This window comes from Dermacentor variabilis, chromosome 2, assembly GCF_050947875.1.
Source record: "Dermacentor variabilis isolate Ectoservices chromosome 2, ASM5094787v1, whole genome shotgun sequence".
In the NCBI taxonomy this organism is placed as follows: domain Eukaryota; kingdom Metazoa; phylum Arthropoda; class Arachnida; order Ixodida; family Ixodidae; genus Dermacentor; species Dermacentor variabilis.
The window spans coordinates 240205478-240226589 of NC_134569.1; the positions used below are offsets into that span (position 1 = coordinate 240205478).

Below are 21112 nucleotides of genomic sequence, written 5' to 3' on the forward strand. Positions count from 1 at the left end.
AGTGCTTTGTGCCGTAACTCCCGTCACCTACGAGATCACCCCCGGCGCCCCATCTGTTTCCCTGTCCAGTGATATCGTGCACGTTACACGACTGAAGCAGTATCACCCTTCCAGTGATGACATTTAGAGGCTCCGGGACGTCGCTTCTGTCGCAGGGCGATTATGCTAAACGCGAGTGGTATTTGATTGTTTGAACGAGGCGCGTGGGCGTCACCACTCCAGAAAAGAGGAGGAAGAACGAACTGGGCTCGCGCTGTGAATCTAACCGGTCAGCGCTGCAACTATTGTTGTAACAGTATTCACGCTGCCCGCGGTGTCCCGCCAGCAATTCTTCCTTTCACATCGTTTCACAAAAATGCCTATCTCATTAGCACACGGACGTTGCCTTGCCATTATTGCTCAGGCCCTCGTATTGAGAGTCAGGTCACGCCAGCGTTGAGGAGCCGCCATTGTTTGGCGCGAGAAAAGATAACGAAGCTGCGGCGCGCCCTCGCCACCCGGTGCCCTTGGCCGCCGGCAGCCGCGTGCGAGACACGCCGGAAACCGGAATCATCGCAGACGCGACGTGAGAAGAGTCCGGATGCGAAGAAGATACAGGAGGTGATTGCGTAATACAGCTGGTCGGGAATATACCGCCGCTACGGGCCACGTAGTTCCATAGTGATATTTCTAGCACACCGACTACCACTTTCATCGGTCTCTTCTTGCTGGATCTGCCTTCTTGGTTTCAGAGTAGAAAAGCAGCTTACGAAAATACGCTCACGACCTGGCCAATCTGAATCCCAAGACGGGACCTTTCCCGATAAAAAACACATTGCCGTGATCCCGTGCACTAATGTTTGCCACGCACAACATTAAGACAGTAGCAGTGGGTGGCATAACATAACGGTCATCTTTTCACTACCTAACAAGCTAGGAAGTCTTTGTAAGAAGACAAATCCAGCAAGAGCAGTAAAAACTGCGTGTGAAAGAAAGCATAGAAAATAGTAGCTTGTTGCGAACTAATTGGTACATCCTGAAAGAGTAGTGTACTAAGCAAAATGGTGGAATAGTGGTCGAGAATGGGGGAAAGAGACACATGACAGAGCTCAGACTAGCAACTATTTGTTGAGCGTCGCGTGCCTCTCCCCTGTCGTATATAATTTATTGCTGGTGAAAGGAAAAAAATGTGTGCCTCTCTTGTTAGAATAGTTGCAAAATGACTGTATAAGTTTCGCGCGCTTCCGGGTGGCGCATGTGATATATTGGCTTCCTAAAAAAAGGGAAAATGAGACATCCACCCAAACCTAACAAATTACTACAAAAGGAAACCGATGCGGGTTCCTCGAAAGAAAAGCCTCGCAGTTGAATAAAAGTTCGTCCTGGTCCGACGCTCGAATCTGGGACTACCGCCTTACCGGGGTAGCCGCTCTACTATCTGAGCTAACCAGACGGCTAGCAGATGACACGGCCAAGTCTAATTTGTCAACAAGTCGAAGCAAAGGCAACAGTTTGGCATAACAGTTCTGCGGAAGCCCGTAATGTCCAGGACGAATTTTTCTTCAACTGCGAGTTTGTCGGTGACTTCATCCGAAAGCAGACGACTGGTGATAGCAACGCAAGCAGGGCGCGAAATAAGATCAGAATCTCAACTTCATCGTAACCTATGTGAGAGCTGAATGTCGGCTGCACAAACTAAAGACACAGCGGCTGCACATAAACAGCGGCTACACATGAATACCCGCACTGCTGATTATAAAACGAGCGAGCAGTGAGAGCGAAGTTATCGCCTCTAAAATTACGCAAGAAGTCTTAACTACGCGTTGGCCACCATCCTGGCAAGATGCACGTTGCACTGCGCATGTCTTGTCACATCTGCTTGATTCGAGCTGCCTGCGCGTATAAATTTATCGGTAACGCTGCGTGATATCACAGGCTGTGGAACACTGCCCACGCAGACAGTTTTAATGCGAAACACTTTGGACGAGTTCAACCTAGTTTTCTATAACAGGCATACGACCGTTTTTGTAGGCTGACCCAGTATATAGTAAAATCTAAAACGTAGGCCAATCCTTAAGGTAGTGCAGGATAATAATGGGGAAAATTCTGGTGGGTATGTGTCAGTGGGCACGCGCCACTCCTTAATAAACCTCTTCGATGCCAACTTGGATCACTGGGTAGCACAACAAACACCAGTGTAGTGATATCTACGTAACACTATGTAGATGCCATTAGGTAGGTGACTCTGCTAAAGCTTTTATATTTTTTATTCTTCCTTTATCTTTCTGTCTTTCGCGCCCCTTTCCTCTTCTGCACGGTAAAGGGTAGCCAATTGCAGGTATTCTGTGGTTCACTTTTTCTTTGCGTCTAAATATGTCGCTCTGCCACAACATTAGCCCAGACGGTACTTCTGGTCAGAACAACGTTGTCGCGTTTTTAAGGTTATGTACAAAAGTTAGGTCACGAGGACAAGCGCAGCACGAAGATAAACAACGAACTTGGCAGCACTAGCGACCCCACCGATAAAGAGCAGGAGCTCACAAAAACAGTCGCTCAGCCCTTCTGTCCGTTGAAGGGTTGACGGACTCCAGGTTAGCCGCCGTCACACAATGTATCGACTGGCCAATGTTCAAGTAAATTGTCGAAGACGGCTGTCGTGATGACTTGTCCTCTAGCCTAGAGGACATCATAAAAGGTGCCCGAGAGGCTGCGAAACATTCGCTTCTGAGAACGTATACACGCACCGAATACGACATTGAGCTAGAGAAGCTTCGTGCAATTCGTCGTCGTGCAGAGCGAAGATACAGGCGCACGAAGTCTGTACATGACTTGAGGTTGGCCAGAAGAACTCAAAAGAAAATTCAGCGTCGCATGGACAAACTTGCATCGCAAAGATGGAAATCATTCTGCGAATCTATGGATCCACGATAACCTTTGTCTCACATATGGAGAAGTTGTTCGTGGTCTCCGTGGAACCCCTCAGCAGCGCCACCCTTTTAAGTCTTTGGCCCTTCAGCAACAATGCAGCGAGATTGACGTAGCCGAAGCTTTCTGCAGGAGGATTGCTGGCGAAACTAGTTCCGCTGGAACATCGACACTCCGCCACTCACTGATTTCACGCGACCCCCGCATGGATAGTCCTTTCTCCATGGACGAGCTCGAAGCTGCACTGGCCTTGTGCAAGCGTTCATCTTCACCAGGACCCGACGGTATAACCTACCGTGCCCTGTGTAATCTTGGCGAAGAGGCTCGAAAAGTGCTCCTGCTCTTGTTCAACAGCTCCTGGCAGACAGGTACGGTTCCCCAGGAATGGAAGACCAGTCGCCTAATTCCACTGCTCAAGCCTGGCAAGTCACCTAGACATGGCATCATACCGACCAATTGCGCTTGCCAGTTGCATCGGAAAACCAATGGAGAGGATGGTTCTAGCACGGCTAGAATGGTACCTCGAGCATTACCATGTATATCCAGATGCAGTGGCCGGTTTCAGGCGTGGCCATTCTTCCATAGACAACGTTATCGACTTGGTGACGTACGTCGAGCACCAGAAGTCCTGCAAAAAATTATCTGCTGCCCTGTTTCTGGATGTTAAAGGAGCGTACGATAACGTAACGCACGAAGCGATTTCCAACGTGTTAGAGGCAGTAGGATTTGGCGGCAAAGTCTATTTCTGGATAAGTGGCTATCTACATAAGAGATCCTTTTTCCTACTTACCGAGGATGGCCCGACCTCCCAGCATTACAGTAACCGTGGGGTACCTCAGGGCGGAGTACTCAGCCCAACGCTCTTCAGTCTAACACTCACTGGACTCACCGACATCCTGCCAGGCACCGTTAGGCTCTCCATCTATGCTGACGACATTTGCATTTGGACGTCGGCTGTGACGCGACTGCAGCTTCGCGCGCGGCTTCAAAAGTCAGCCACTTTAACATCAACCTACCTTCGAGAACAAGGACTTCGTATATCATATGAAAAGTGCGCAGCGGTGGCATTTACCAGGAAATCAATGTCTTCATACGTGATATCCGTCGACAGACACATGATCTCGTACAGCACGAGTCACAGATTTTTGGGGGTGCTCCTTGACAAAAATCTCTCCTGGACCCCTCATGTGAATTATGTGAAAAAACGCCCGACAAGAATTTGCCATATGTTTAAGTTCCTTGCAGGAAAGACCTGGGGACTGCCAATACACTCTATGCTGCAACTTTACAGGGTCCTCTTTATTGGATTCCTGCAGTACAGCCTACCGGTCATGTCCAACACCTGCAGAACTAACCTGAATATAATCCAAAGCATCCAAGCCCAAGCTCTCAAAATATGTCTCGGTCTACCGCGGAGTGCGTCAACGACTGAAGTTATTGCAGTTGCTCAAGATTTCACTATTAGAACGCACATTATAATTGAAACAATGCGTGTGCACATAAGACACTTCGCCCGGACCCCTACCCACCACCTAGCAAGTATCCCAGTAGATAGGCCCCACACGACATTCAGTGCGACTGTCTTCGCGCACAGTGCCTCTTTCAGATCAGGTTACACACCTGCCGAAAGGCCTTCGATTCCTCTATGGTGTATGCGCCGTACTCAAGTGAAGCTTACAATCCCAGGACTTCAGAGAAAGTCGGACTTGCCATCATCAGCGCTCAAGCAACTAACTTTACCTCTCTTGTACGAGAAATACAGCGACTGCACACACGTCTACACTGATGGATCAACTACATCAAGTTCCGGCGGCGCTGTAGTTATACCATCAATGAGAATAACCAAGCGGTTCAAGACTTCCCATGTCACTACGTCTACAGCTGCAGAGCTCCCGGCTCTCCACGACGCGCTTCAAGTAATAAATGCTGAAACTCCTGGAAAAATGGGCAGTCTTCTGCGATTCAAAGCCGGCCTTGCAATGTGTGCAGTCATTTCTCCGACATGGAACTCACGATCAGAACACGTGTGAAATCGCGGAACTTGTCCATCACTTGAGAGAAAAAGGCCATGATATCTTTTTTCAGTGGATACCAGGTCATTGCGGTATCATTGGAAATGATGACGCCGATAAAGCAGCTCAAACGTCAAACCAAGAAGACCGCTGCGTCCCCATTCCTCTCTCAAGGACCGACGCCGCGAGACAACTTGGCATTCTAGCACGCACGATCTCGTTAGCAGAGTGGAATACCGTACATACAAGGCGCACAAGATTGCGCAGACTAAACCCGTCACTTCAACTCAGACCTCCAGCCGGTCTGCACCGGTGTGAAGCGTCTCTTCTGTGTAGGTTATGGCTTGGAGTGGCCTTCACGAATGCCTACTCAGCACTAATTGGAATGGTTGATAGTCCTGCATGCGATGTTTGCGGATGCGAGGAAAGTATTGACCACTTATTGTGCCATTGTCCTCAATTTCAAGCACAAAGACAGTATTTGTCCAACACATTGAGGAAACTAGATGATCGTCCTCTGAGTGAACAGACAATATTAGAGCACCGTCCCGACCGATCATCGGCTCAGAAGGCAGTGAAGGCACTTTAGTGTTTTATCAGAACTTCTGGTTTGCTCGAGCGACTTTAACTGAAGTGCTGTCCGTACACGTATCTACACCTTCTCCCTCCCTTCTTTCTCTTCCCCTTCTCCCATCGCCCAGTGTAGGGTAGCCAACCAGACTATTGACTGGTTAACATCCCTGCCTTCCTGTATTCTTCTCTCTCTCTCCTTCTGTTCGTCCGTCCGTCCGTGTGCATTCATCCATCCGTTCACCTATTACCTTATAAACTAAAAAAACGTTACTGAAACTGGGTCCGCGAAACACCCTAATGACGTAGGGCAGAATCTATCCAGCTTTCTTTGTCTCCTGCTTATTTCACCATTTCACTCTCTCGTCCTAAAGATCTAACCACGCGTCCAATAGAACTCCTCGATCTAAGGGTATCTTCACATATTTCAACGAAGCGAACGAAGCAGTAAAAATTACGAGCGGTAAAAACAGGCAGAAAATCACGCGGCGAGCGCGATCGGCTAGCCACTGATTTCTGTCGAGGCTATCCGCTTTTAACGGAGAGCTTTGTGGACTTCTTCCACTGCTCGCTCCCTTTCGTCCGAAGGCAATGAGCACGAAAGCCCGCGCTCGAATATCTTGCACGGTGACTGCAGGTGGCGCTGTGCCTGCAGGTGCCACGAAGTAAGAGGCGATTGTAAGACTGGTGGAAGTAGGGAAACGACAAAGAACGGAGACGTACAAAAGCAAAGTTCGCAATAGGGGATGAGAAAATTTGGTTGTGGGAGTTCATAGCGGTTTTCATTTTCTTTCCTTAATCTAGGTAGGACATTAGGCCGTATGATAGCAAGAGCTTGGGGGCGCAGCCCACCGTCCCGTTCCAAAGGGGACGCTCGTAACATCTATCCATCCATCCTACGTCTATCCACGTTTTGAGCGGCGTGTTTAAGATTCCGCATGCGCGCGTGTTCAACGTTAAAAACGCGGCCGCGCGAGCGCACGCCCTTGGACAGGCCTTCCCTTGTGACGAGGTTAAATAGGACAGCGGTTCTGGTTAGGGTGAAACTAGTGCATTTGTTCGCGCTCGCCGGCAGCATGGTCATTCGGCGGCAACTATATGCGCACAAGAGACCGCACTTAGCGCATCTTTTTCGTTCACGACTGGACGTACGTATGCTGTGTGTTTTTGCATGCCTTCACTCGTTAGCACGCTCGTCTATAAAGCTCTTGGACAGCGTACTTTGGGCTGTCCGGGCGGCAGCTGCCAACAAAGCATGGTTGGAGATAGCGTATTGCATTTGAGCGTGCTCTTCGGGCGCATCTAGATTTTTCGCCTGATCGCTAAAAACAAAGCGCACTGAAACAAAGTCGAAGAAAGGCATCCACACAACACGATTAAGCTCTACATGGTTATCGACTGTAAAATCTATTGAAGTAACAAATTAACCTATGCTTCACCTGCGCATGCCCCTTACAAGGAAGGCAACGAGCAGCGTTTGCGCAGCAGTGCGGAAACGTGTGGAAGAAGGCGCCAATTCAAAATATATCTGCCTAGGAAGGAACAATTTTGGGCCATGCGCCACTGCACTGTACGCAGCTTTCCCCTCGCGTGCGGCCGAGCGTACGCGCGACAATCAGAGCGGTATTTAAATATGAGCCTTAGGCAGCGCCAAAATAAGCTGAAGCACCCTGTTTGTTCCTCGCACTTGGCAATGAGTTACCCCCGTGGGTGGGCCACAGCATTCGCTCGTACTGAAATGTTATTTTCGTCAGCTAGGCACATCCACACGTGAAAGCTATGCTTGTAACGCAGAGAAAGCATGGACCAGGTTGTGTTAGTCGTCCTTCGTTTGCCCTCGAAAAAGTAATACGTTTTCTAATACGTTTTATTATTATTATTATTATTATTATTATTATTATTATTATTATTATTATTATTATTATTATTATTATTATTATTATTCGCTCGTGTAAGGCCTGCCAGACCACCTCGAGCACCACAATGGGAAACAAGTTCCACTAAGCTCTTATTAGACTTTTGCGTGCACAAAGACAGGACGTCGAACGCAGAAGGGACACACAACATGCGCAAACTTCAACTGGCTTTTATTCTGACAGCGACATTATATACGCTTCCACAATCAGGAAAAAACAGGAAGACAAGAAAACACCTGCAAGAACTGCATAACCACATGTGCTGGAGAAACCACAACTTCCCACTGTCATACCTTTTCACCATCCAGAAACCTCACTTCATTATCACTTAATGCTACAGACGGGGTACTCACACAACTCTGATCATGCCGAAAAATTTCTCTGGCCTCGACTATCTCCCTCGTTAACCGATTAATGTGAGAAAATAATATCGTGCATCTGTTAAAGAGGATAGCAAAAATTGCATGACTTGCAGTGTTCTGCCATGTGGCCTTCGATGCCTTGCTTTTTATATTGCGGCGATCCTCTCATTTACGCATCGTCTGGCTTGGCCGATATAACACTTCAGCGCGCAGAAGTCTTTGTGCGCGCAAAAGTCTAATGAGAACCATGTACAACCAACTCGCCCAAAACGCAACACTTTTCCAGTAAGCATGGCGCGCATGCTGGCCGGCCGTTACTACATTGCACTATTTGTTCTGCTGACGATGGCAGTATCATCGTCACCGTATCTTTCCCTCGGCACTAAGACATGGGTTAACCCAGGGCCGAATCTTATAACAGTTCGGAATACGAACCGTTCGCTTCACCGCTTACGTCACTAAATTTGCCACTCCCAAGCCGGTGGTGGAAGAAGGGGAGGACGCGACCAGTAGATGAGAGGATGCCACCTCTGAAGTGTACGTCATTATATGACAAGCTAATCGAGGAATTGCAGAATGTTTCTGCTTGTTAAATAAATGTAAAACATAAATTAAATATTATAGGCCAAGTTCTGAAGTATAAACGTGTGGTGCCGGGCGTTTACGCAATGCAGAAGTAATTTATTAATGTCATTCTTTTTCACTCTCAGCCGACAGGCGGTATCGCAAGCGTAAATGAGTTAAGGACAATATTCATTTGGGCTAGATGGTGCATACTTGAATTAAAAAGGAACAGCGCCAACTAAGACGATCACGAGAGGAAGAACGGCACAGGACAAGCTGCATACTTGAATTAGGAAGGAACAGTGCCAACTAAGACGATCACGAGAGGGAGAACGGCACAGGACAAGCGCTTGTCCTGTGTCGTTCTCCCTCTCGTGATCGTCTTAATTGACGCTGTTCCTTCCAAATTCAAGTAAATGAGCTAGCAGAGCGCAACGCTATGTCGTCTGCTACCAACAGCTCGCACGACGCATGCTACAGGAACGCACTGCCAACACTTCAGTAGCGAGCGCGACAAAACCGTGAACTGGTTCTTAGGGACACCTTTACTAGCCAACTATATCAATTTTCCTTCTTGTTTCGCCCTTCGTCATCGGCTTGGACATGACTCGCTCGCCGCCGCGCTGTCGCTATCACTGGGATCTGCCCCATGGCGCGTCGCATGATAGAAGCAATGGAACTTGAAATGGAACATTACGATATACGGGCCCTGCATTGCCTGCGCGAAGTAAAATCGAAGAGCGTGGTGCTGACGGTGCGCGCTGTGCTGTGAAATTGAGGAACAAAATGCGGCACTCCCAAACTAGAGAAAAACGGCCAGCCAAATAAGAGATCTCCACGATATCTTCCTTCCCGTCCTGACTGTATAGTTTTATCAGCCGAACGAAGGAAGCGCTGAACCAGCCTAGGTTGAACCATTCTGATTGCTTAACGGCGATCTGCGAGCTATTCACGCTGGAAATAGCACTGGGAATTCGATCTCACAATGCAAATATCTCCTTGGCATTGGCTCTGAAGCGGAGGTCAAGGGAAAGCTGACCAAGGCCTTCTACCGGCCAACACTAATTGCGAGAGCAACTTTGTGGACAGTGTCGGCAGCAGAGGTGTAGGCCATTCCGATGAATGCTTCGCGTCCGACCGACCTTTGAGAGCTGCAGGTCGGTGGCGAAGCGCGCAATATTCCTCCCTCTGCGTGGAATTACCACTGGTACGCTTGCACCCAAGTCTCCTCCATTTGGTAGGGTAGCCTGCAAAAGGTCTACTTAGAGAGCCGGCAAGGCCGATGCAACTCATTATCCACCACTTCTTCGAACGCGTGTCGCACTTCCAGCCGTGGTCGACACCGAAAGAGCAACGCCAAGCAGAGGACGAACAGCCTCCCAAGCAAGCAACGCACGCGCGCGACGACCGCGTGTCACCGGGGTCGCGCAACCGTTGCGCGCCGCCAGGGTCGCAAGCCAACAGCCAAGCGACAGCAACGGAATCCAAAGCGGACTACTCCTTCGCCGGTTCCTACGACCGGTTCGCTTTGAAGATGATTGACAGATGCGTGACGTATTCATAAATTGCAATACCACCCCGCTGCCTCTGACGGCTTGTGACGTAACCAAAATTTTGGCCAATCAAGTGAGGCCAAACAAACGGTTACCCAACCGAACCGTTATAAGATTCGGCCCCGAAGCGCGAGTTTGGTTGCCAACTCCGATGAAGCAGCGGTTGTTCAGCACAGCTCACGTTACTGGCACGGTAACTCAACTGACGCTGTTTGCTCGCGAGCGGCTAAATCTTGCCGTTCGGAGGATGGGGCGAGGACCCATTTTGTGCGGCAGCCGTACAGCGACGTGGTCAATCAGCGACCGAGGAGCGGTTGTCATGGCCACGTCCCCGCGGCGCCGCCTATACTGTTAGAGTACCATATTCGTAGGCGTGTGTGTATACGCTCTCCGTTAACAGGAATTGAGTTCCCGATTGGGGTTTTATTTAGAACGCACCTCTTTGGCGCCTGTTCCTGCGTTTCCTGCCGCCGTCGTGCCTTGCCGTAACTAGTCCCGTAGCCAAGGCTAGCGCGCTGCTCTAGCTGCGCGCGCTCCTGGCGCCATCTCTCGGGCATGGCGCGAACCTTGCTGTCTTCACTCCTCCTCCAATGCCACCTCTGTGCGGCGGCTATCGGAGCGCCAGCTCGGTGGTGGCTGACCGCGATGATGTGCTGCTGCCCAAGCCGAAACGCGTAGCCGCCGCCGTTCACCACTGCGTGTACTTCTTTACCTCCCCCCCCCCCTCTCCTCCGTGATGGCGACCGCGCGACAGCACGCGGTGTTCTGCGGTTGCCGAAGCGCCGGCTCGGTATCAGTGCATCACGGTGCACATTTCCCAGGCCCAAAACGCAGAGCCACCTTCAGTTGACTAGCTGGCGGCGTCACTGGAGTCAGTCAGTCGCTGCATCTGCTCGCCGTGCAAAGTTCCTACGCGCTGCCTCCCGCTATCTCCCGATAAACGAGGTAGTTGCGCCCAAGATTCGCTTCGTTTCCGTAATTACTTTGTTTAGAGCAAAACAACAGACACAGGAGAGACGACAGGGCACCAACCAGGGCACCGCAAACGCATTGTGTTGTACGCTCCGTTTGCGGCGCCTGGTGGGAAATTGTTCCGCACGAGACGGATTGCCCGAGGCTCACAGATGGTTTATATTATAATACAATCCGTCTGCCTATATAAATAATTTATTGTCAGCCAGTTCTTTGCGAGCCGTGGGCGAGGAAACCGGTGGAAGTCCTTCGTATGCCGCTGCTGCTAAACGAGCTGCCCGAGCAGAGGCCCAGCGCCGTCGCCGCCAGAATCCGGAGGTGCGCAACGCCGAACCCGGCAATGGTGCGCTAAGTCGAGCATATATCCATCTATTTCTCGGGCCACAAAGCTTCCTTCATGACAATCAAGAACTGGGAGTGGAGTATTTCTCGAAGATGGAACATGTGTGAAGAATAAAAAGTTCCCTGTAACTGTACATACATGTCTTGCCCGAATTTATTGCCTCAATATATCCAAAAGCCGAAATAGCTGAAGAGCTGCGTTCCAATTTCGCGTTAGGAAGTAACGTAATCATCGACATTTTCTTTTTTTTTTTTGATGCCATACGGCCGTATTCGTTTTTTTCTCTTTATGACAAGACAAAACCCGACTACAAAGACAGACGTTCTGAGTGCGCCGATGCCGCAGTATCAGGGAACACGCCAGAATGATGCCATTCAACGAAGTGTCGCATGTATGGTCGCGGGTATCAGGCATGGTTGCAACGCAGCACTAGCCAGATGGCAGTTCGAGAAGTGTTGAGCAGATGCGCGGGACAATACGAAAAGCGCGGAGATTGTTCAAAATGCGGAGGAAATATTGTCGGATCAGGTTCATGCTGCAAGCGTGGTTCGTGTCACGTGACTGTCCTATCGACAAAACGGCCGTGCAGTTCGGGCACCTCTTGTGCGGCCAACGATCTACTGTGCCCGAAGCCGGCACGCCGCCACGGCAGGATTGCCGGTAACGTGGTCGGGCCTTTAGCCCTCGCCGGCTGATGCGACGTGCGGCAAGCCGTTGCTGGAAGTTCGTGCTTAAAGTTCGCGCTTCAACCAATAAACCCCACCGGCAGTCGGGCGTGACATTACGTGCGCAAGCTAGACTGATGACGACGTATGCGAATCGAAGCTTGGGTCCACGGGCTGCCACTTAGTAACACTGTATGCCGCGAACGCCTAGCAAACTCTTGTGTGCGCTTACTGGACGCGTACTGTGCGCTTACTGGACGAATAAAGCCAATAAAGCTCCAAGATGGTCTGCGCAGCGAAGCCCAATCTGACAGCTCCGCGGAGTAAAGGTTAGCGTGAGCTGCATCTGCACTTCGCGGTGGAACGGGACGAACGTCACGCTGTGCGATGCGTGAATCGGAAGTGCATCCGCTGCCTCGGTCCCTGAAATTTCGAGTAAAGATCATTTTAACGAAGTACAGCACAACGAGCAAAAGTCTGGAAATTAATTTTCCACTGCACTGGCACTCTAAAAAAACATCTATTTTACCGCCGAAACTCCACTATCAGAGCATTTGATTATTTGCCCCTTTTCTTATCGTTGTCCGTTTCCAAAAAGAAAGAAAGCAAATGGGACGGTGACTGTAAATGTGTCCATCCTAGGCCAGCAATGGTTGCGTTAGTTTGTATAGCAGTGTAACAGCAGTTTGAGGCTTCAATAAGTTGTCATAAGCGTGCCTTGCGTAAGGCCAGCAATAATAAAGTGCCTGACATACACAAATAAATACGTGATTTGCGCACCAGGAATTTTCTTTCGCCATTGAGCTTACGATTTTGCGAATGTTATATTCCCTTTGTGCGCCGTTAAACATCCCTTAATCAGATAAAACTTGCAATGCATTGGATAATCACAATCAATGTGATGGTATTTTATAAGGACGAGAAGCTCCCAGAACATGGCGTAATGGTAGCGCCCACCAATACGCGTCATCTGCAGCATTAGACAGTTTTAATAATATTTGGGGTTTACGTGCCAAAACCACATTCTGATTATGAGGCACGCCGTAGTGGAGGGCTCCGGAAATTTTGACCACCTGGGGTTCTTTAACGTGCACCTAAATCTAAGCACACGGGTGTTTTCGCATTTCGCCCCCATCGAAATGCGGCCGCCGTGGCCGGGATTTCATCCCGCGACCTCGTGCTCAGCAGCCCAACACCGTAGCCACTGAGCAGCCACGAGGAGTGAATTAGACAGTTTTATAATAACCTTTTCAACCACACGTAAACTCGTTACTGTAAATAAATAGCGTTGTCCTAACGGCGTCTGCTCCGAACTTTGTTGGGTCTCTGCCGTTTATCACGTGCACTGCGATAATGTATGTTACGTGGCGAGTTTACCGTTCCTAATGTTTACTGTAGCTAAGAAATAGCCTCGTTGAACGCGATAAAAAGTAATCGGGGGTTCTACGTGCCAAAACCACGATCTGATTATATGAGGCACGCTGTATACAGTTGAGCACTCCGGATCAATTTTGACCATCTGTGGTTCTTCAGCGTGCAACCAATGCACAATACCTGGACTTTCCTGCATTTCGCCCGCGTCGATATGCACCCGCAGTGGCCTGGACTTGATCCCTCGACCTCGTGCTTAGTAACGCAACACCCTAGCCACTAACCAACGCACGGCGGTCCTTGTCAAACATGGCAGCACCCATGGCTTCCGCTTCAAAGTGAATTTTCGTGATGGATACGCGCTCACTGTCGTTGATCTCCAAGAACTAACGAAGTAAGCTTTGGCTTCCTGTAAACTCACCTAGAAGGCTAGCTATGAGCACATAGCACGCCCAATTTCTCAGATAGGCGATTCCGGCGTTTACGTATACGCCTAACGAGACGCATCCGCATAGCAACAGAATGGTTGCTAATGGATTGTGTTGGGTTGGGTACGTTTGGAACGAGGAAACGGACAGCGCACTGCCTTTTAACATCTTCCTTACGCTTGCGTTCCTGTAAGGTTAGTTAAAGGCCTTGAAGAGAGGCACACCGTAACGTTAAGCAAAGATGCTTGCGTTTAGCGTACCGTGAGGCTACAATTGCTATTCTAAAATTGTCTTTTGTTTCGAGCACCGCGAGCAGCGATCTCAAGCGATTGCAGCTGCACAAGGCACGGTGACTGACAATGATAAAAAGACGAGGGCAGTCCAATTAGTGTTCAGATGGAATAAGCTATCTCAAACCTGGCTTCCTCAATGGACGTTCTCCGCACAGTCCAAAGCAGGCCCTCTCAGCGCTTAGACAAGCATGCCGACGAGTGTAGCCCTGGACGCGTGTGTTTGTGATTACGTTAGCGGCTATATGTCTTGAAGTGCAGATCCCAGGAAAGGGCAACTAGGCTTGCTGACAGCTTTCGGCGGCAATGAAGGGAAAGCTGCGGGGGGCGGAGCGTCTGCACGTGTGTGACGGCGCCAAGTAGTTCCACAGCGTCTGAAGTGCGAACGCGTACACGTTTGGTCAGCTGAGTGGTCTGCACACTCACTCGCAAAAGCCGAGTATCCAGCACACACGTCTGCATCGACTGGACCCCTCGCTTCAACTTCATCTTCGATCTGGACCATCCGGACCTGAGAAAGTTTTTTTTTTACCAACTGTGGCTTGATGCCGTTTTTCAAAAAATCGTTTGCTTTACGCATCAGAAGGGAAGAAAGTGCTGCGCGTGACCACTGCGGCAACGAGGAAATTATCGGACAAGTTCTTTGAATCACGTTCATGTTGCGAGCGTGGTTCGTGTCACGTGATTGCCCCACGGACAAAACGGCCTTGCAGTTCGGGCACCTCTTGTGCGGCCTACGTTCTACTGTGCTCGAAGCTGGCACGCCGCTACGGCTCGATAGAGGGCAATATTTTTCATAGTAATAAATAGTACTAGGTGCGTGATCGAGTAGCCTTCCTATTATTTGAAAAGTGCTTTATAGAGCGATTAATAAGTTGGTAATATGAGCAAAGCCAAGTTAGCGTCGGCAACTATGCGCCATCGTTTCACTTGCTGAGAAGCAAGGAAGCGAATTACTGATTATGGGGACAAACGGCACCCACGCGCGCTGCACTTCCAGTTGACGGAGGTAAAACAAGTAGTCGCAGCTGGAGCTGCCAGTGTGTGGACATTGAAAAAAGGGTCAGCGACAGCTCCTCGAAAAGTTGTTATCAATATAGTGTTGTCTTTCCGTTGACTTTCTGTTGCTCCCAATATATGTTCAAATTATATTGAATGTCATATAATATTTTACAAGGGCAAAATTTTATTTCAGTTCTTTTTTTTAAATGAGTGAACTGTACGTGCCGCAAACACGTTGCTTCCACAGTTACACCCTGGTTAATCAAACTAAAAGGGTTAATTTCTCTATAAGCTCACTTATACGTAAATCCATCAATCCGATAATTCAGTGATTATACGAATTGAATGTTTCAATTTATCGGGTTAGTTAATCGGGTGAACACAAGTGTGATATTCCAACTAGGCCTAACGCAAGCCTTATTCAATGTTAGTTTAGTAGAGGGATTTCTCGGGCCAGTTGGTGCATGATGACAGTGTCATGGTTTCAGCAGGTAGAGACAAAGAGAGATAAAACATCTTTGTTTTGTGAATGCAGCTTTAGACAGACGTCCTCATTTCATGATGCCTGGAGATCGGGCCGCCTCCTGGGCCCTCGCTATCAGCCGTTGCAGATCTTCGAGGTCGGAGCTGGCCAAGGCTCTGTCCCAAAGTTAGTTCGTGTGATAAGGGTGGAGAGCCTTTAGTGGTGCCTGTCTGCAAGCGCCTACTATATGCCTAGTGCACCCGGTAGACGGGAACACATAGAAAACATATATGTACAGGACACAGTATAACGCTGAACTTACAGCTGAAGCTTATCGCTAACAAATTCTGTTGATCGCCGCCACGCGTGCGTAAAGACCACGTCATAAAAAGCCATGCCAACAACCTAGTCATAATCCCCCCTCCCCCTCCCCCTAAGGCCATCAGCACGTACTTTTGTATCTTTAGAGAAATGTATAAAAATTCAATTCAGTTCAATTAAAAGTTGGACCGACGGTTCATTCACACATACGAAATTGAGCGCCGAACTTTCTGATGCAGAAACCTTCGCGTACATCTCTTTCCACGAGTGCTTATGCCACAGGTTTTTGCTTGCTTTCTTTCGGCTTGGCATTTATGCATACGTGGCGGCCATCTTCAGAATTTGTTCGCAATAAATTTGAGTAGTAAGTCCAGCGTTGTCCTCGGCGTTTATTTCTTTCTTTAGGTGCACGTGCTCTACCTGCTGGAAGCATTACTGTCAGCCTGTTCCGCTTCATCGGTTCAAGCTAGTTTAAGTAGAACGCTTGTGCGCACATTGCAGCTGCGCTCGGTCATTACAGATGCCCATGCTATTGCAAAGGCAAAGTAACAAATTTAGGGCAACATTCGACGAGTAGCCACTATCGGGCCAATGTCTTCCGCGCAGAGGTGCTTCAATGGAAGAATCAAAAAATGCTAGCGATGCTTGTAATCAGCGCTTCAGTGCAAGCGCTGAAGCACCCAGTCATTCTCTTTGTTCTGTGCGTGTTCAAATGTCGCTAAGAAAACTCAGGTTCCCCGGCTATCAAATCCTATTACCTCGTCACCTACGACTCGCTGCCAGAGTATACGAAACGTCACTGTTCTTTTGTTCATAAGGTTCATTATATTCACTGGCAATGAACACGTAGAGGAACGCTCGGTTTGAAGAACGAAAAGAGGAGGTACAGTCACGACCAATTTGAAGGTGATCGCTCGAGCGGTTACCTAAACTACGAGCAGCGCCACGTTACGTCATCACTGTCAGTCGAGAGGGAAACACCATATAGCTTCCTTCTCTCTCTTTTGCTTTTCCCTGAGCAGCTGTCACTCCCGTCAAGCAACTTGCAGCTCTTCGTTATTTTATGCCCCAAGAAACAGGCAGCGGTACACCTCACGTGCCGTGTTTTGCAGAGAGGCGTCATTTTTAGCCAAGATATGCATGATGCAGCGACACACACACATCATTGCCATGAAAGGGAAACAAACACAAAAATGTGGTGAGTTAGCCATGGGGGTGACGGGTGCAGCTAGAAGAGCATGAAAGGGGAAGACGGCAGCGCAATTTTTTATCTTCGCAGTTCCGAAATCGGCCGCCATGCGCTGCTTGGAAGGCCCGCCGGTCCCTGCTAGCGCGATCACTTTCAAATTGATCGCGACTGTACACGGGACATAGCCCCGTCTCTCTATAAGGTGATCGATCTATAGTTTCCAGCATGTATAATGAAGTTTCACTTCTATGCATTTATTGGCAGCGTTTCCCGTTCCAAACAAAGCAAAACTGAAGCAGAAAGCTCTGGATTAATTTTTACCACTTAAATTATTTTCTTTAACGCCGACCAAGACCTCAGAAACAACATACATTGATAAACAACATACTCCATTTCCACTGGTGTGCAGCAGAAAATAGAACCCACGACCAAGCGCTTAGCAATAAAACACGGCACTTCTTTAAGTGAAGAAGCCTGCGCGAACTCAAGGAAACGACGAGAAAAAGACCGGATTCGCTTACCAATCAACAACGAAACATCCTGCCTATTCTCTGCCGAAAATGTGGCTATGAACACGAGGGCTTTACAAGAGGCACACTGAAAGACAATTATTAGAAGCTTGTTTGCTGTTTACACAAGTCCAGATTTGGCGCCATTATAAGCGCTGCAGTGGTATGACTCAGTGAAACGTTATATCAATATTTATTTATTTATTTGTTTGTTTATTGGTATCTACGTGCTCATTTAGTTTAGGTCTCCTTATCATGGCACTCGTGTTCACGGCTATCTGTGAGCCCACATACTGTATCTTTGCACTTCTTTTTTCATTTTTCTCTTATCGCGCAGCCAACACCTGTGATAACGGTGGTGTGGAGTCATCTCCGAGGATTCAACGAAGGACGAAAAAAGAAAACGGGAAATGAAACGTTAGACTAGACGGCGTCAGCTTACGGCACACGCGATTTTCTAGTACCGTGTGTTATAATTTGGAATAAAGGCCATCTCTGATTATGAGGAACGCTGTAGTGAGGGGCTCTGGGTTAATTTTAACCACCTGGCTTTCTTCAACGTGCACCTAAACTTAAGCACACGCGCGTTCGTGCATTTCGTCCCCATGGAAGTGCGGCCGTCGCGGCCGGGACCGGGAGCGACCTCGACCTTAGCAGCACGACTCCGCAGGTACTAAGCCACATCCGCGGGTCACGCTCCCTTCTCGTTGGCCATGTTGGTTTCGCTGGCTAAAGAATTGTCAGAACGCTGACTAGCTGCAGCCTGCCTCATGTGTAGCACGCTACATAGACCACCGACTCACAGAGGATAATGTTGGTCGCATATTCTAAGGGAACACATGGCCCAGCTGTCTTAGTAAGGCCCCTTGATTAACATGATACTATGAGCGAGTGCGTACGCATTGTTTTTCTTGGTGGCAAACACTCCATTTTCCTGTGAACGCTCCAAGAGCGTGGTAGTCTCCCCGTGCTATGATAGAAGTCGAAAGCCGGCCTACAGGAAATAGTAGCGCGCGCAGAAACACCAGTGGAAATGTGACCGAGCGTACTGACATTAAATAGACGACGCCATCTCACGTGAATATGTCGCAGTATTTGGCCATGGCATGTACATTCATGAGTTTCTGAAACTCGGCGGTCCTTTAGAAATTCACTACTATGTCGCGGAACAATGCATTCAGCATGGTTTGGGGGTGGTTATCTGTGCCACTATGTCTTACGTGTGGCGAGGGCCAACCGGTACTTCAATCGCCGCTTCCTCAAGGACCAGTCCGGAACACTGAGCACCGTCTGCGACGGCCTGTGTTCGCATACGCCACAGGCCGAGCGTTTTCACGACAGCGTCTCAAAACGCTGTAACTGTCCCAAGGACGCGAAAACACTCCCGCTTACCTTCGGGACCGGTAGCACCGCACCAACGTGTGGTTTTAACGCTAAGTTGGACTGCACTATTTTTGGGAGCGGGGCACGCAAACAGTCACAAAAATTCGCGGTTAGTTGTCAAATAATGCTGAACGCATTAAAATATTGCACCCAGTGCCCCAGAGATGTGGCATTATGGCAAGCGCTTTCATTCGCGTAGTTTTGCCGCTCGAGGGGTGGCCCTAGCTGTAGTAAGGAAGTGGGAAACTCTCACTTAAAAGTTCTGCGTGCCACTTGTGCTAATCTTCAAGTAAATTCGCCGCGGTCGCAGGACTCTTCTCCAGATTCTTGAATATGCCGGTCTCGTGGGTACGAGTGTACGTTTAGATGCATTTTTCATGAGTGTATTTGCACTCTGGCAAGCACTTACGACTACATTTGGCAACGAGGTGATACCGAGTGCACTTTTTCAGGATGCCTGGAAGCGACACTACTTGTGACGTGGAATAAAAAACGAGCCGCTCACCTTCCCTCTCTTCGTGTGGAACTGGGAAGAGCGGCACTGTCGCCGCTGCCAGGGCGATGGTGACGGCCAGCAGCGTCGCAGCACGACAGATGCCCACGTGCGGGATCATCTTGCGGTCGGGGAGCGCAGTATGCTCGCTTCGTGCAACGGGGGCGATCTACGTAGCAGGTGATGCACTCCGGCGGTAAAACAGAAGAAATTTAACGACGGCGAGGCAACAACCAGCTGTGACGCAGAGGTGTTTCTTCGTGAAATCAGCTCACGCAGCTTGACCAGTCGACGAATCGAGAGAAGGAAGATCAAATCGCCCGCATCCAAAGGGAGGAAATTTTGCCGCGTTGTTTTGGGTCAGAACACCGCGTATCATTTGACTAGTGCACTGGTCTTGAGGCCTGCGTTTCACGCCACAAAATTTAAAAAATCTTGCCGACAAAATTCAGCCGCAATAACCGCCGGATTTCCGCGTCCGTTTCGCGAACGCACGTATTCAAGAGAGCCGGGGCTTAGCAGAGCCATCGCTGCTCGAGAACGCTGGGTGAAGTGAGTAGCGGATCCATTGTGTTGCGCACGGTTTCGGGCCACGAAGGTCTCGCGGCTGCGAGCTGCGGGGAGGTGGGCGTGGAAGTGACCAACCTTCGGGAGCGAGCGCCGTAGACGCCCACTGCGTAGCGTGTCCAGCGGCGGCGCACGTTCCTTTCTCGTTCGGGTCGCGCGCGCGTCAACGGCGTTCGCTGTCGTTTCCGTGAAGAGAGGGGCCGGCGGCGACCCACTCCGCGCACGTGACGCACGGCCGGGTTTGGCGGCGCGCCCGTCGACGACGCTGAGAGCGGCAGCGCCGTCTTCTTGCCCGGTCGGGCTGATAAGGCCCGCGTGGTGGCGAGTGAACGACGCCGGCTATACCGCAAAGGTCCGGAGGTTTATGGAAGGATGGGTCTTGGCGAAGAGCGCGGAGTCGGAAAGGTTATTCGCCTTGCAATGCCTCTGCATTTTGTAGGTTCAAGGTCGTTAATTGACGCGTTCTGTTACTTAAAACAATTTTTAAAAATGTTTGCCCATTAGGGGTGTATCTTCGCCTCCCAAAATAATCGTCGTATTTCGGGCTTGCGTTTGCTTTCTTAAGAACTCTGCGCTCGCTACTTTCCTATGCTATGTAACGCTGATAACGCTGGTAACGCTGATGTTTGTAACCTGGAAGTAGCGTGCACGAATCGTGGAAGAAAGGATAATTGACTATTACTGGTTTTATTCAAGACAAGCTCCTCACTGTGTAAAATTTTTCAGAGTGCATACCGAAAGGTGTATACACTCAACGATAACATAATTGGAGCAGAACAATTTCGAGGTGGCAAACGACTTTTTTTTTTCTTCTTGCAGTGCTCCGAAGATCAGTTCCTTTTCTGCACAAGAACATTCCACAACGACACTGCTCTAAAACAACTCGGGAGAACGGTGCACTCAGCTTTTGCCTGAATCTTCTAAGAATGCGGCAGCGTTTGTGCAGTCACACAAGGAAATGGGAAAAGCGCTCTCTGAATGAGGCTGGCGGTTGGGTGTCGGTGGCAGCAAAGTCTGTGCGGGGCGCCGACAACGATGCAGGGGCGTTTCCACTGTCGCATCGAGGACCGCTGGAACGCGAGACGCGCACCAGAAAAGCGCCTTGTCGGCGGCCGCGGACTCGCTGGGAGCATCCCTTTCTCACTGGGAGGTTCTGTCGCGGCTATCTGAGGAGCCAGGTAAGACAGGTGCGCTGCATAGTTCTAACCTGGAAATACGGGGACGATATGCAAATG

General features: G+C 49.5%; 1 protein-coding gene across 1 annotated transcript in view; it reads right to left on the reverse strand.

The window, feature by feature from the left end:
* Positions 1-20092, reverse strand: part of LOC142573177 (alkaline phosphatase-like) — a 90462-nt gene extending 70370 nt beyond the window's left edge. Inside the window, exon 1 of the mRNA XM_075682747.1 lies at positions 19323-20092. Coding sequence (XP_075538862.1) covers positions 19323-19431 — 109 coding nt within the window. The 5' untranslated portion in view covers positions 19432-20092. The remainder of the gene's footprint in view (positions 1-19322) is intronic.
* Positions 20093-21112: the final 1020 nt, after the last annotated feature.